We start from the raw sequence: 14,713 nt of genomic DNA, 5'->3' as shown, positions 1-14,713 counted from the left end.
GTACATCCCTTCGTCAAAAAGTGTATGGCTGGCCCTGTCCTGAGAGTGAATCTGTTCTACAGGATGGTTCTTGAAAGAAAATGCCTTACAGAGCACAGTGTGATATAGCATACTGTTAATTACTCACCTCTGAATTCTGCACTTGCAGACTTATGTTGTGATCTCAGCTGCAAATAAATTTCTTGCACAGAGATCAGATCCAGATTTTTAGTGGCAGTAGTTACATAGTTTGTAGTCACTGGGGCTCCCCAAATGCTTTAGTTTCATGACAGATAAAGGTTTGAAGTACTTGCTTTGAGTTCTTGATTTGCTTTCTTTGTTTCTCATACTTCATTTTAACCTGGTGAAGTTCTGTAAAGACAGTGATTTAAAAATAACTTGAAGATGATCAGTAAATGCATCCATATACACAGTAACACTTTGTCAACCTCTTTATAATTTTTTGTTCAGCTTAAGGCAGAAGTTGCAAAAGAAGTGGCAAATGCAAGAAGAAAGCAGCACCTTTCATCCTTGCAATATTACTGTGCCCTGAATGCTCTGCAGTACAGGAAGAGGGTGGCTATGATGGAACCTATGCTAGGATATACACGAGGACAGGTATTGACAGCAAAGTGTCTGTATCACTTAGACATGTTCCTGGGAAAGGTGAAGCATTGTTGTTCTGGATTTATTTTGAGACCTGACAAATTATAGCAAGGGTGGTGGAGAAACAATTTGCATTCAGCTTGCCTAGATTCTATCAGCAGATTTTGTTTGTGGCAGATAGTTGAATGTTTAGATATTCAGGAAAGACACTAATGAAAAGAAAATCCAATACACTTCTATGCAAAATCAGCCTAGGGTTAGTCTTTTCACAGCTGAGCTAAATGCAGTAGCATTTACTTCCACTGTTTACCCAGTCTGCACAAACTCTCCTATGTAGCAGTTCCCTTCCTGGCACATAATGTTCAGCATACTAATGAGGAGTGTGCATGGTGAGGAACAGAGCATGCTCTCGAGAGCTGGAAGGACAGAATAGTAGAGAGGATTGAGCATAAGGCTGGCAAATCCTTTTTCTAGTTTTTATTCTAACAGCAATTTGATAGAGCATTTCTCAACTCTGACAGTCTGACCCTCCAGAATATCAGGGGGATCAACAAACCAGTATTATCACAGCACTTGATTCTCACTATCACCCATTTTAAGGGTCTTTGATTTTGATGAAAGAAAGTGTTTGGAAAATGAGAACTGGGCTATGAAAAGAGGAAAAATGGATGTGGTGCTCTGTTTGAGATTGTAGTGTGGATCATCATCATCTACATCATCCTGTCTTTTGCAGCCCATGTGCCTCATTTAAAATAGGTAGTGAATGAGGATTCAGTCACATTCCCCACCACAGGAGATCAGACTGCTTCTCTGCTGTAGCTATCCTAAGTGAAAGAACTGCATTGATTTCCTTTACTGGAAACCAAACAGAACTTTCCCCATACTTCATCTGGCAAAACTGCTTTATCTCAGTGCTTTATATGGGGAAGTCTCAGGTTGTCATGGGAATGACTGAATAACCAGCAGCCAGTTGATGCTTAAATTTTGTGAACTGCCTTTCAGTACAAATATGTATTTTCTTAATTAATTTTTCAAACATGTGTCTCCAGTTTCACATTTCCAACAAATGAGTAGGTCAAATGGAAATTTTGGAAGAAGCAGTGGCTAATAGAGGGTTCATTTTGACTGAAAACTGGCCATCCAGCATTTATCATCAGTGGATTTTAGAGCTCTTTCCTCTTGAAGCAGGCTTCAGAAATAGAATAGGTAAATCATTCTTTAGGAGGCCATTCTTCCTCTCCTTTGTAAAGGGAGGCTGTGGTCTATAACATTTGCTTTTACATCTCTTCCCAGAGTAGATCACTGATTTTTATGTGTTTATCCTGATTAATTGCACACGCATGCTATCTGTATCCATGTTTCCTGCAGTTGCCAGTAGGCTCTAATGATGACTGATAGTACAAGGTCAAGTCTACACCAAGTGCTTTGCTTTATTGTGTGCCTGCTGATCAAAACCAGCTAAGAGAATTAATCTTCTGTCACATCATGTGCACTTTGGCCCTAGTAGCTTATTTTTTTAGCTCTTTCAGTAGAAGAAAACCAATAGTAAAACTGTAGTTGATACAACCAATTGCTCTGGAGGCTTCTGCAAGCGCAGCTACACTTTCCTGACTGACTTTATTACAGCACTTTGAATACTTTCATCGTGAAGTTGGTAGTTCAAGTTGGACTGCAAAATCTAATGGATGATTTCCCTTCGATAGGGTGGCATTGCACACAGCAGTTCCTAACAGTTCCTAGCCCTGCCCAGTGCTAGTGTGGGAGAAGCTACCTGTTCCCTTATTTGAGTCATTTAGCAAGTTCTTTGGAAACGTACTTGTCAGCAGTCAGCAGCTTATCTGTGTGTGAAAGGTTGTAGAGTTGCAAAAGTGGGAAGTAGCAAGAAAGGCAATGCAGCTGTTTTGCCCATGTGTTTGATCACCCGCCAGAAGTTCAGTCATAATGGGAGCACTGTTAACACTCCCACAATCTGCTCCTTGTCTGCCAAAGCCAAGAGAACCTTCAGTGCCCTTTTTCTTGGTATTTTTCAGATCAACTTCTTTAAGAAAGGAGCAGAGATGTTTTCCAAAAGGATGGACAGCTTTTTGTCATCTGTTTCAGACATGGTTCAGAGGTAACCTAGTGCTTTTGTTTGCTTTGGTCATTCCTTGGAGTCCGAGCTGTAGCGCTCTAACCTTCGGCACATACGAGAGAGTGCCTCTTTTTCTTTCTAATGAGATTCCTTGTATGCTTACGTGGCATTGTTGGGCATATTTTGTTGAAGTAACAGGTAGAAAGGAAATGTTTGTACATGGAAAAGAAAATGCTGTCTGTACACTGAAGAGAGTATTTTTACAGTATAGTCAGAAACTATATACTGTAAAGTGTTCACATGCTTCCTTACATCCCTGTGTCTTGTCATGAACAGAAAAGCATGGAATTTGGGCTAGAAATGGGTTAACAGTATTAATAAAATAACTTAAGGTGTTCTCTGAATTATAGGTATTTATATTTACTGGGTATTCTGTAATAATACAGCAACAATAACTCATTAACCTGTCAAATTTAGGACCTAAAGTGTTTGATGGTGTAGCTACACAAGGCAAACAAAACTCCTCACCGTAGGGAACATATTCATTGCATCCAGTGTAGGCTGTATTAGTCCAGTGAGTTCAACCTACTTTGACTAAGATGTAAATTTCAGTAAACTGCTTTTGTACTCCTGATTTTGTGATCGTTTTTCTTACACCTCCCTCCACATCTTCTACTTGTAGTGAAGCGTTTAATTATAATTAAGTCCCTGTAAATGCAGGGACTTTACACTTGAACTGTAAAAAAAAACTTTACACTTGAACTGTAATTGTAATAGCGAGAATATTCTTCATGGAATGATAAAATGTTAAGGGGTTGGAATGGACCATAAAGATAATATAGTCCCAACTGAGTCCTTGACTTAATCCTTCATTCCTTTCATACCGAGCCGTAGCCAAATCATTATTTATTCTCACTCTGGTGGCACTTTAAATAATGCATATTTGTTAATTTGAGAACCATGCTACAAACAAATGCTCTGTACAGTGGATTATTTCACTAAATGATTCTTTACTTTTTGTACTTATATAATTATATAATCTTGGCACACTCACTTGTGAAATAAATCCCTCTACACAACATTTGTACTGACTGGAGGACAGATTTTAAATGCCATTGAAATTGTGAGTTTTGTTTAAAAAGTGTAGGGCATCTTACTTCTGTCTTACGGGCACAGGGAGGATCTTGCTCTTGGATACTCACCGTAGAATAAGCCCTTGTTTTCCACAGTCAGATGAGTTTGAGTTCTGGACAATGTACAGTAGTAAATGGAAACAAAAATAGGCTGCTCAGTTATTTTCCTGAGTCTGGTTTTTGTGTTTAGAGTCTGTCACACAGTAAAGCTTGAAAGTACAGCTCAAATTTAACTAGTAAAAGAGTGTGATGTCTGTGGAAAAACCAAAAGAGAAGCTTGTAAAATTCTGAATGGCACTGTGCTGCACAGAATTACTGACAGAGGATGGAGTTTCATGACTTCAGTTTGCACAGCCACAGAAAACTGTGCTGCCCACTGCTCTCCTTCCTTAGTGCTGGGGATCACAAGGCCTCAGTGAGTCAGATCTGCTTGCTAGTTAAGCTAAAAGCTTTTCACTTGTCATATTTGTTCTTTTGGAACAACAAGCTGATGTGACCCATTGTACAGCTACAGAACTTCAGTGGTATTTAAAAAGCATTTTCATTTATACAGTGAATATTGTTAATGGTGTAAAAACACAGGAGAAATCTATGCTAAGACATTCTCAGTGACCACTTGGCCTAATTGCCACAAATGCATATAACTTCAGAATTGTCAGCACTTTTCTTCCTGCCTTGGAGATGGGAGAAGCACATCTTAGAAAGAGGAATATAGCCTCAGAAACCAGGAAGGTGTCAGGGACATTTTGTCAAAAGCATTTTGTGGTGCAACAAAAATGACAGATCAAAAGATTGATTGAAATAACACTGAGGTAAAAACTGACAGCATAGTTCCATTGTATTTAAAAATGGAATTTAAATAATTCTTATTCTGACATTCAGTGATGGAGTGAAAAGGCATTAGTTTGCAAAATATGGTCTAACTTAATTCAGATCTGATGTTTTCTGCATCACACCAAAGCAGAACGCAGTATTATAAACAAAGAATTAAAACTAAAGGGAGACTTGAGCTCTAGGTCTTTTTACTGTATTGTTCTGAATTAATGAAAATCCATTACCAGTTAATAGGTGGTGTCAAGGCAGGAATTCCTGTTTGTTACAGCCTTGGAGGCATTAGACAGTTCTAAGAAAGCCAAGAGATCCTCTAGTACAGCCTGCTTTGAACTATGCTGTTATAGTAGGGCAATGTCTGTATGTGTTCAGCAGTGTAAATTCATAGAAGCATTACTTTTAGAAGCTGTCTCTCAAAAAATAAACTTTACTCTTTTTTCTCAACATGTCTCAACAGTTCTCACATGCTTATTTCAGTATCACAGAACAGTATTTCCTATAAAGTCTATTTGAAAAATAAATTTCATCTTTGCACTACCCTCCAAGGTAATCTCAGATGGTATTTTTGTTCATTTTGGCTTACAGATGTTACCTTTATCCTGGTATAAATGGCTAATGATGGTTTGCGTTTCTTTTTGTGTTGTTGTTGGTTTTTTCCCAGCATACAAGGAGAGCTGGATGCCGAAGCTGAAAAAATGAGAACATCCCAGCAGGACTTAATTGCAGTTAATGAATCTGTTTACACCCCAGATTCTGATGTAATTTCACCTGCTATCAATAGAAATCTCATCCAGAAGGCTGGCTACCTTAATCTTAGAACGTAAGAAGATTGTTGTTATCTGTTGATTTGTTTAGTGGCTACATTTTTTGGGGGAGGGTCATAAGGACTTGTCAGGTATTGATGTTTGAGGGTCCTAAATCAGTTTGGTAGCTCTACTTTTTATCCTCTGAGTACACCTGTCATCTTTGGAAATGTATTTTTGAAGCTTTAACCTAATTAGAGACATTTGAGACTGTTTTTCTGAAAACAGAAACATTGATTCTGATTGAATATACGTACAGGAAAAATTTCCTGCATTCAAGTGGCTAAAAATTAGAAGCTAATGAGACTGGGTTCACATTGTTTCCAGATCTTAAAGGAGACGTGGTGTTTACAAAAGCAGCTATATTTTGTAGTTAACATGTGTTTTCATGAATGACCTTTTTTACATAAATAAAAGCTTTATGGACAGTGCAAGTTTGTAACTTTGAATGTGTATCATATGTAGAATTACCTCTGCAGATTTTACATATAAAATTTTCCATAAACTTCCACAGAAGTTAGGTATACCGGTGGCATGTAATAACCCTATTTCTGTGATTGATTAAATATCAGTTTATTATTTTGTTTATCTAGTAATTTTTTTTCTTTGTGAGTATACATCTGATAATTTCTCTTAGTAGTCCAAAAGCTGGATTACACTATAATAGGACTCTACAGCTAAGCAAGAGATGGACTCTGAGATAGTACTGCAGCAGATACTTTTTTATATTATGATTTTGTGCTGAAACTGCTCATAGTATTTCATGTCAGTTACTCAATACTCTTTTATTCCTTAGCTAGAAGATAAGAATTTTAACTTGGATGTTTGGAATTAACTTAGTTTTTCAGCTTTCATTACAGATTAGTTTCTGCTAGAAACAGGTGCTGTTTTTTCTTCTTAAAAGAGACCATTAAAAAAATGCCCGGGTGAACAAGAAGTTCTGATTAGTATCAGGATGTGTTTGCCGTTTCATACCTGTTACTCACAAACAGTAATGAGTCTTTATCACTGTATCTTCTCATCAGTAAAACAGGTCTGGTGACTACAACTTGGGAAAGACTCTATTTCTTCACTCAAGGTGGCAACTTGATGTGTCAGCCAAGGGGAGCAGTAGCTGGAGGATTGATTCAGGACCTGGATAACTGCTCTGTTATGGCTGTGGACTGTGAAGACAGAAGATACTGCTTTCAGATCACTACTCCTACAGGCAAAGTGTATGAGAAAGGTTTTGTTTGAGGACAGCTAGTCACACCTACCCCTTCAGATGCTCTTTCCTGTAAAACTTGCTTGGTGTAGTAGTAAGCTTTTCTGGGTTTCCAGAAGGATGTTTCCAAATTAAAATTATTCCTTCCAATCCTCCCCCACAAATGCCTGAATGGAACATGTGGTGTCTTTTAGCTGCAGCTTTTTCATGATTCTTGTTCCTTTGGCAGTTAATAGATATAAAGCTTGGTATATTACTGTAAGCACTGCAGTCAGACAGTCCTGGTGTCCACTGTTAGCACTTATACACTGTGTTTGTATTTTAGGGGTATAACCCTTCAAGCAGAAAGCAAGAAAGAATATGAGGAGGTAAAAATATTTTCTTAATGTTATTATTCTTGCATATAAGTGAGCTTGAAGACTTCAATTTCATTTTCCCTTCCAGTGGATATGTGCCATCAACAATATCTCCAGACAGATCTATCTCACTGACAATCCAGAGGTGGGAGCTTCTTTTGATCTTTCAATCCATTCCTTCAACTTGTTCTCCCATTACTCAACATGGTAAGGTAAGCTGCATGTCTAAAAAAACTGTTCTGTCCTGTTTTCATAGGCAGCTGCAATAAAATTAAATCAGACAGCCCTGCAAGCAGTGACTCCCATTACCAGCTTGGGAAAAAAACATGAAGTTCAGCACCTCAGGTAATGTTCTCCCTTGTGTGGAGCAGGGGCCATGTGCAGTTGTATTGATCCTGGGGCTGAGGGATCTTAAGATGTTGGGATTGTCACTGAGAAGTGTAGACACAAGTCCAGGTCTCTGCTGGTAATACAGCTGTGAATATGGACAGGGCAGGGAGACACATGGTCACCTATTACTGAAAGTCAGCCCACGCTCAGAGTTGATCTGTATTCAGGTTTAATATACCAATGTTTATTTTTGTCCTAAATAATGCTAGATTAAAAAAAGGATTTTATTGGAGTCCTCAGTAATAGGTAAATAGGAAAATACCTTAGATATCTGCAGAGCGGTTCAGTCCCTCTTTGGACTGTTGAATATTCTTATCTCTCTTCCAGAGCAAAGGTAGGATGTCACTGATGGATAGAAACATAATTTTTTTTTTTTTTTTACATTTGCACTTCAGCCAGACTGTAAAGAATATGGAAAATTATGAAGTAATTCCCAGTGGATCAGCTGGCATTCAAGATTCCACACAACTCATTGCTCCTGGAACACCAATTCAATTTGATATCGTACTGCCTGCTGTGGAATTTCTGGACCAGAACAGAGGTGGCAGGTATGGCCAGAGACAGTGATCCATCACTGTAACAGTATGATTTCAGGCGAGATGAAGTATTGCAGCATCTGTTAGTAGTGATGACCTGAATCTGTAATTCAAGTTTTCTTATTTCACAGGCAGGCAAACCCATTTGGGGAATCTGAAGACAGCAGCAAAGATGAGGAGGAAGGTCAGTGCTTCTTCATCCAGATAAAGTCAAGTCATGATTTTAGCTACCCAGTGTCTCTTAAGAAAAGCACCTGACATCATGGAGCAGAAGTAACAGATCCATAGTAAAGTGACCTTCCTGTACTAGCTTGTGTAGGGCTTGGCCCTGGCTGTTCTCCTCTGTGCCTGGAACCCATGGCCCTGTCAGAAAAGTGCTCTCAGAACCAAAGCAGTACCTACTGCTCTGAACATTCACCCTGCTTTCCCTTGCTCACCATCGGCCATAAAGGGAGCCTGATCAAGTGTGATGGCTTTGCTGCATAATGGCTGCTTAGCTGTCATTAAATCTTCTAGTGACAGTCAAGGAGCAAGGAAGGATTTGGTGAAAACCTTACTGTGCCCAACTGCATGGAAGGTCAGAAGGACATAGAAGAAAGGGAAGAATGTATGAGGCTTAATGGAAGCCAAGGCTTATGCCCAATCATAAATATATCATAGTTTATGTGCACCCAATAGCAAAATAGGCAAGGGAATTTTACTAGCATATGGTCAAATGAATCATAAAGGACCAGTCACACTTTTAAAAACTTCCTTCCCCACCTCCACACTGCTGCCTGTTCACACAGTTTGAAACTGGGTCAGGGCACTGTGTGACTCATGGCAGAAAGCCACTGCTCATGATGGCCACCAACCACAGGCTAACTGTTGAATTTCTAAAGTGAATAAAATAATTCCATCGATACTTTGAGCTACTGGGAAATTGAAATAGCATAGTGAAGGAAGTCGTGGCTTTTCTCTTGCAGATTCCCTGCTGCAGCAGATGTTCGTGGTTCGGTTTTTAGGGTCCATGGCTGTTCAGTCCGATGAGACGTGCGAGGTGATTTATGAAGCCATGAGACAAGTGCTGGCTGCTCGGGCCATTCACAACATCTTCCGCATGACTGAATCCCACCTCATGGTCACCAGCAAGAACCTGAGGTATTGTAAAAGCTTTAACTTGTCAATGTTCTGTTCTCTTCATACAATTTGTAATTTATTATGTATTGTTGGTTTTGTTTTTCTAAGACACACAACCTTTGAGGAAGCAAGATCCCAAGAGTCACTTTACCTAGAAAGAAATGCCTCTTTTCTTATTCTGTGGTACCTAGAAATGATCCTCCAGACCAAGTTGTAAGAATGTCCTATCAAAATCTAAGGGACAGTCTTAATAGTGGGGGGCTGTAAGACCCTGCAAAGATACAAAAAAGAGATGCAAAACTATGATTGTTTTAATTCAAAAATCTTTACTAATAATGTCCTTTGACAGTAGTGTCACTGTAGAATATGCTGATGTCAGACATTCCCTTTCAGTGAGGTAAGTTTATGTCCCTCTGCATTTGTGTTAGTTCAGGCACTCAGGATCCTTTCCAAGTGACTAAGAAAGGTGCTATCTATAATAACAACATCACATCTATCTATATAGATGTGATGTTATTATTTGCTGTATATTTTTGCTGTACCTGTCATGCAGCTGAGAGTCAAAGCCTAGTTTCGAATCTTGCCAATCAAAGCTAAAGCACCTGATTCTACGCATGTTTCCTCATCTGTAAAACTGCTGGAGTTACTGCTTTTGTATTATAAAGGCCCTTGAAATTACCAGGAATCGCTCTAAAATAGTTTTCTTTTTTTCCCTACATGTAATTGCAGGTTAATAGACCCTCAAACCCAAGTTACACGAGCAAGCGTAAGTAACTTTTTCTATCACAGCAGTGACTACTCAGTTACATGAACCTGAGCTAACCTGCCAACTTGAGCTGAATAAAACAAATAAATGATTTATTTGACTTTTCCAGTTTGAACTCACCACTGTGACACAGTTTGCTGCCCATCAGGAGAACAGGAGACTGATTGGCTTTGTGATCCACTTCAGTGATACTCTGGGAGAAGAATCCATGAGTGCATATGTTTTTGAGAGCAACACAGAAGGGGAAAAGGTTTGTGTAACATTTAATAAAATTCTTTATTTAGAAATAGGTCTGTGGCTTCTTGACTTACACATCTGGGAAACAGTGCTGTAGAAACAAGCAGCTCAGTTTCTGGTCAAGAAAACATGCGTTAACGTGCAAGCCTTTACTGGCTTATGTCTAAAAGGGACCAAATGGACAGATAATGAAGAAGCATGTATAAGGAGGAAAGGATGGGATTGCTAATCCCAGCATTAAGAGAGATGGGAAAATGCTGTCCATCAGCAGCACTAACAAAAGGAATGTCAGCTATGCTGAGACATGTACAGCTGTGAAGCTTTCACAGACAATGGTGTATGTGCTTACACCATTGACTTTGCTGCCTGCTGCAACAGAAATAAGGAGTGGGATGGAGAACTTTTGTCCCTACAAACACTTACATGCACAGTGTGGAAATAAAGTGTGGTGACTAAAACTGACAAAGATTTACCAGCCCCCGTGAGCTTTGAAGCTGAACCCAAGATAGTTCTCTTCACCAGTAATTAGCATAGCAAATTGGTATTCCACCTCTGCTTTTAGGCCTGGTTTTAAGACTAAGTCTGCACTAACAGTTGTGTGGTGTATTTTTAATCAAGGAACAAAAAGCCAAAACAGAACTGAATGGAACTTTACACGTATTTCTTCTTTGTAGATATGCTATGCCATTAGCTTGGGAAAAGAAATTATTGAGGCACAGAGGGTAAGTTTGTTTCATTCCCCACATGTGTATGATACATCTTGTTCTGGTTTTCACCTGCACTGTCCAGGTACCTCTGGTGTGCATAAGAAAAATGAACTGCTACTTCTCCTAAGGACAGTTTTGCAGGCATTATTTAACACAGCAAAAATAAACTGTTTGATTTCTCAGTAATGTGATTTCAGAGAAAATGTGCCACCCCAATCCAAGTTCAAAATGACACAAATCCAAATGTTCACGTCTGAAAGAAAGGTGTGAGCAAAGTTTTCAAAAAACCAAACACACTTTTGGGATGATGTGTAAATCACACACACTGCTGTTTCACTTTTAGAAACTTACATTCTTTCCTCACCTAGGCATGAAAATCAGTGTTTCTCCAATTAAAATGAATGGCAGAATTAACCTGTCCCTTGTAGATATATTTTATCTATATAGGTGTGATGTTATTATTTGCTGTATATTTTTGCTGCTAAGGTTTCAGAACCAGTTGGGGAATGAGCTTTTAGTTACAACCACTAAGCACATGTATAATAAATTCTTGAGACAGTTACTTTTTTCCTTGCTTTTCAGTAACTAAAGCAAAATAAAGGCTCAAAATTAATTACTTTTTTTTCTTCTTAAATGCGCAAGCTGTACTTGAGTCTTTACGTACCCAAAAAGGTATTACTTGGGTTTCAAATCTTTATTCTAAAGCTTGTTAAAAATAGACAAAGTTGCAAAAGCTTAGCAAGAAGTACTGGGAAATGTGTGTTCCTCAAAGGCTGCTGCAGCTTGCTGACCTCTCTTCTTTTTCTTCAGGATCCAGAAGCATTAGCTCAGCTAATGAAGTCTGTGCCATTAACAAATGATGGGAAGTTCATGCTTCTGCATGACTTGTCAGAAGAGGATGGAACCATGCATGAAGGAGGGGAGGAATCAGAAGCATAAGCAGCTCCTGTCACTTCCTGCAGCCTTTGTGGGAGCAGAAAAGCAGGGAGTCTTTTTGCAAGAATCTCTGGTTTTCAGTCACCTGCACACACCTGAGGCCAGCTGCCCTTTCCTGCTGGAGAGCAGTGGTGTGTCTGCAGTGGAGTCCCTCTGGATTTACAGTGGAAGCACAGCAGGACTCGCATTTAGCATTTGTGAATGCATAGGGTGGAACTGTGTCTGGGGAGCTGACAGTCCTGAGCAGGAGGCTAGTGCTGCTGGTGGGCAGGAGAGCACAGCTGTCAGCAACTAAGGGTTAATGGCATTTCTTACATTTACAGGGCCAGCAGCCTCTCATTCCACTGAAATTTGTGTGAGCTGCCAGCTCCTCTGACAAATATCAGGCCTCAGATTTCCTACCACAGTCAATGTTCATAGTTTGCATGATCATGTGCATCTGATTGAAGGTTAAAAATGCACTACACCTACTTTATTTCAGATGAAGTTATTTTTAGTCTAGTTTATGTGTAACAAGATTTACCTTTTGTGTTAGCCTATTTACGAAACTATTTGTTAAACACTACATTTTTCCTATTAATATAATCTATTTTTATATTGCATCTAGAAAAAGCTTACAAAACAAATTTAAGTGCCTACTCTTACCTTCCAGGGGACTGTACTCTCACATTCTGTAATTACTAGACAAATTGTACTTCCTTGATTTATTATTCTAAGTACCACTGACATGCAAACCTCAGAAGCAGGCAGCTGTGTGCAGTTTTTCTGTGGTTAGGTTTCTTGTCACTTCTTACTATATGAAGAAGTAAGAATTCTTATGTAACATGCAACAGCTGAGTCTGACAGCAACCTTTGATTTTAAGAAACTGAGCAATAAAATGTTAGATTACAAGTCTACAAGGTACTGAAAAGTCTCACAGTACATTCCTGAGATTAGACGTTAGAGAGATTTGGCTAATAAGTTTACATTTTTCCATCCTGAAAACATCAGCAACATCACTTTGCAAGAACAAACAAAATAGACAAAATAAAGAGCTGTTAGTGGGGGAGGGGGTGTAAGCTGTAGTATAGTTTATATTAATCAAGATAAGGTACCTAGAAAATATGCCTGAAATTCCTCAAACTTAATTTAACTCAGTCACCAAGAAATTAGATTTTCCATAAGCAGAATCTGTGCAACAGTATCTGAAAGATCCCAGATTGGAAGTGTTTGATGTAGAATAAGTCTAACCGGTTATTGAATGTTTAAAAGTACCGTGGAAAAAAACTTAATCGTAAATAAAAGCTGAAGCTATCTTATTAAAAAAATTAACACCTACTGAACTGGTGTTATTGAAAACACTGGGAATGAGGTTCTCAAAATTGCATTTATTAACACAGTTTTATATACATAATGTTCTCTACTCCCAAACCAAAGAGACTGGAGTAACAAAATACCCTTTTGTACAATGAGTTAGGAAACATTAAGTATTACATTTGGTCCTTTGTACCTGAGAAGCTGAAAAGAGCTGTTGATGGATGTCTGATGCAACTCAAATGTTTTTCTGGTTCAAGGCTGCATTAGGACCTGCAGAGTGTGCCCTTCAGCACCAGGCGTTTGCAGCTGCTGGGGCCATGCAAACCCTTGGTGGCAGGGCTGACAGAGAGCTGGGTGTCCACAACCCCTCAGAGAGCAGCTGCTGCACTTCCAGCAGCCTTGGCACAAGGCTGAAGACCTGAGGGCAGTGCTGACAGCTGCCTGCTGGGGGTGAGAGCCTGGCCTTTAGCCAGTTCCAACCCTGCCCTGAAGGAAAAAAAAACCCTAGACATGTTTTATATCCCTGCAGAAAATTCATCATCACTTCTGTCACCCCTAGGAATTTCTGAGTGAGCATGTGTGGTTTAGTTTAGGGGATTTTTTTGTTTTAGCTCCATTCTCCTCTCCAGACAACAATTAGGGTCCATTTGGTTCCTGTAATTGTGACAGGAGGTCAAAAGCAACAGAAAGAGTTGTAGCACCACAGCATGAATTTTGCCCCCCTTCCATATCCTTGTGGGGAGAAAAAAGACTTAATGCAACTCAGTCACGTGACATCCAAACCCAGGACCCACTTTGGATTTCAGATGAGAAAAATCTTTCTGCATATCTATGCTGCTACATGACAAAGAGAAAGAAGGAAATACAAACTACAGTCCTGTATTAGCAAGAATAGCTCTATTATCACTGTACATGTTTGCGTATGTATATATTTTTCCCACATAGAGTATACATTCAGTTCTCCCAGATTAAACAGGCATCTATAAAAATAGGCTATGTCTTTCCTCTAGAATTTCCATCACCAGAACCACATGAATTTGTTAACTATTGTACACAAAGGCAATGCTCAGTTCACGTTATGTTCAACTGCAAAGTCTTACCTTAGCAAGATAATGTCTCCAAAAGAAAAAATGGAGAAGGGAAAATACAAGTGCAGACTAGAGTGTGAGCTGTGTATTGACTGCACACAGCTCCCTAGCAAGGCCATCCTGGGGAAAGGAACATCATGTGTGGGTGATTCTGCTGTTGCTGTGGAAGAAGGAAATGCAGCACTTAGCCATTCCACTCCACGAACTTGGGTGACTTCAGCAGAGATGGGATTGTGGAAGGATGTGCACAGCAACTGCAGGAGGATGGGAAGCAGCAGCAAGAATGGTGATCTCAGCAATGCTACTGAGCATTCAGTGTGGGCACAGTTTGGTCAAAAAAGTGTACACAAATTAAAAAAAAAAAAAACCTGTATCAAAGTAAAAAAGCAAAAATATAAATCAAGTAATGCAGCATTTTTTAGGGCAGTTATAATGAACTAAAAATAAAAACTTTAATGAGCCCAACTGATTTTAACAGTCCACGAAGCTTGTGTCATGTTCTCAGAACCAATAAATGGAACGTTCGTATCAGTCTGGTCTTTCCAGTTGCGAGAAAACATTAATCCTTGCTGTCTGAATGTTGAAGTGACAGGCAGGAAAGGGCGAATCAAAGTACGTCAGGAATTGTTTAAACCAATGACCCAAGAGTGGGTG

At 39.3% G+C, this 14,713-nt stretch overlaps 2 protein-coding genes across 2 annotated transcripts in view; one reads left to right on the top strand and one right to left on the bottom strand.

The window, feature by feature from the left end:
- APPL2 (adaptor protein, phosphotyrosine interacting with PH domain and leucine zipper 2) overlaps positions 1 to 13,022 on the top strand; it is a 33,516-nt gene extending 20,494 nt beyond the window's left edge. Inside the window, exons 8-21 of the mRNA XM_058021895.1 lie at positions 451 to 597; positions 2,616 to 2,698; positions 5,282 to 5,440; positions 6,449 to 6,637; positions 6,953 to 6,995; positions 7,072 to 7,128; positions 7,240 to 7,328; positions 7,769 to 7,921; positions 8,041 to 8,093; positions 8,875 to 9,049; positions 9,758 to 9,794; positions 9,904 to 10,044; positions 10,706 to 10,753; positions 11,549 to 13,022. Of these exons, the coding sequence (XP_057877878.1) occupies positions 451 to 597; positions 2,616 to 2,698; positions 5,282 to 5,440; positions 6,449 to 6,637; positions 6,953 to 6,995; positions 7,072 to 7,128; positions 7,240 to 7,328; positions 7,769 to 7,921; positions 8,041 to 8,093; positions 8,875 to 9,049; positions 9,758 to 9,794; positions 9,904 to 10,044; positions 10,706 to 10,753; positions 11,549 to 11,677 (1,503 nt within the window). The 3' untranslated portion in view covers positions 11,678 to 13,022. The remainder of the gene's footprint in view (positions 1 to 450; positions 598 to 2,615; positions 2,699 to 5,281; positions 5,441 to 6,448; positions 6,638 to 6,952; positions 6,996 to 7,071; positions 7,129 to 7,239; positions 7,329 to 7,768; positions 7,922 to 8,040; positions 8,094 to 8,874; positions 9,050 to 9,757; positions 9,795 to 9,903; positions 10,045 to 10,705; positions 10,754 to 11,548) is intronic.
- Positions 13,023 to 14,713, bottom strand: part of WASHC4 (WASH complex subunit 4) — a 39,485-nt gene continuing 37,794 nt past the window's right edge. Inside the window, exon 34 of the mRNA XM_058021894.1 lies at positions 13,023 to 14,219. The gene's annotated coding sequence lies outside the window, so the exon portion shown is untranslated. The remainder of the gene's footprint in view (positions 14,220 to 14,713) is intronic.

Source organism: Melospiza georgiana, chromosome 4, assembly GCF_028018845.1.
Source record: "Melospiza georgiana isolate bMelGeo1 chromosome 4, bMelGeo1.pri, whole genome shotgun sequence".
In the NCBI taxonomy this organism is placed as follows: domain Eukaryota; kingdom Metazoa; phylum Chordata; class Aves; order Passeriformes; family Passerellidae; genus Melospiza; species Melospiza georgiana.
This window is presented reverse-complemented; position numbering and strand designations above follow the sequence as displayed.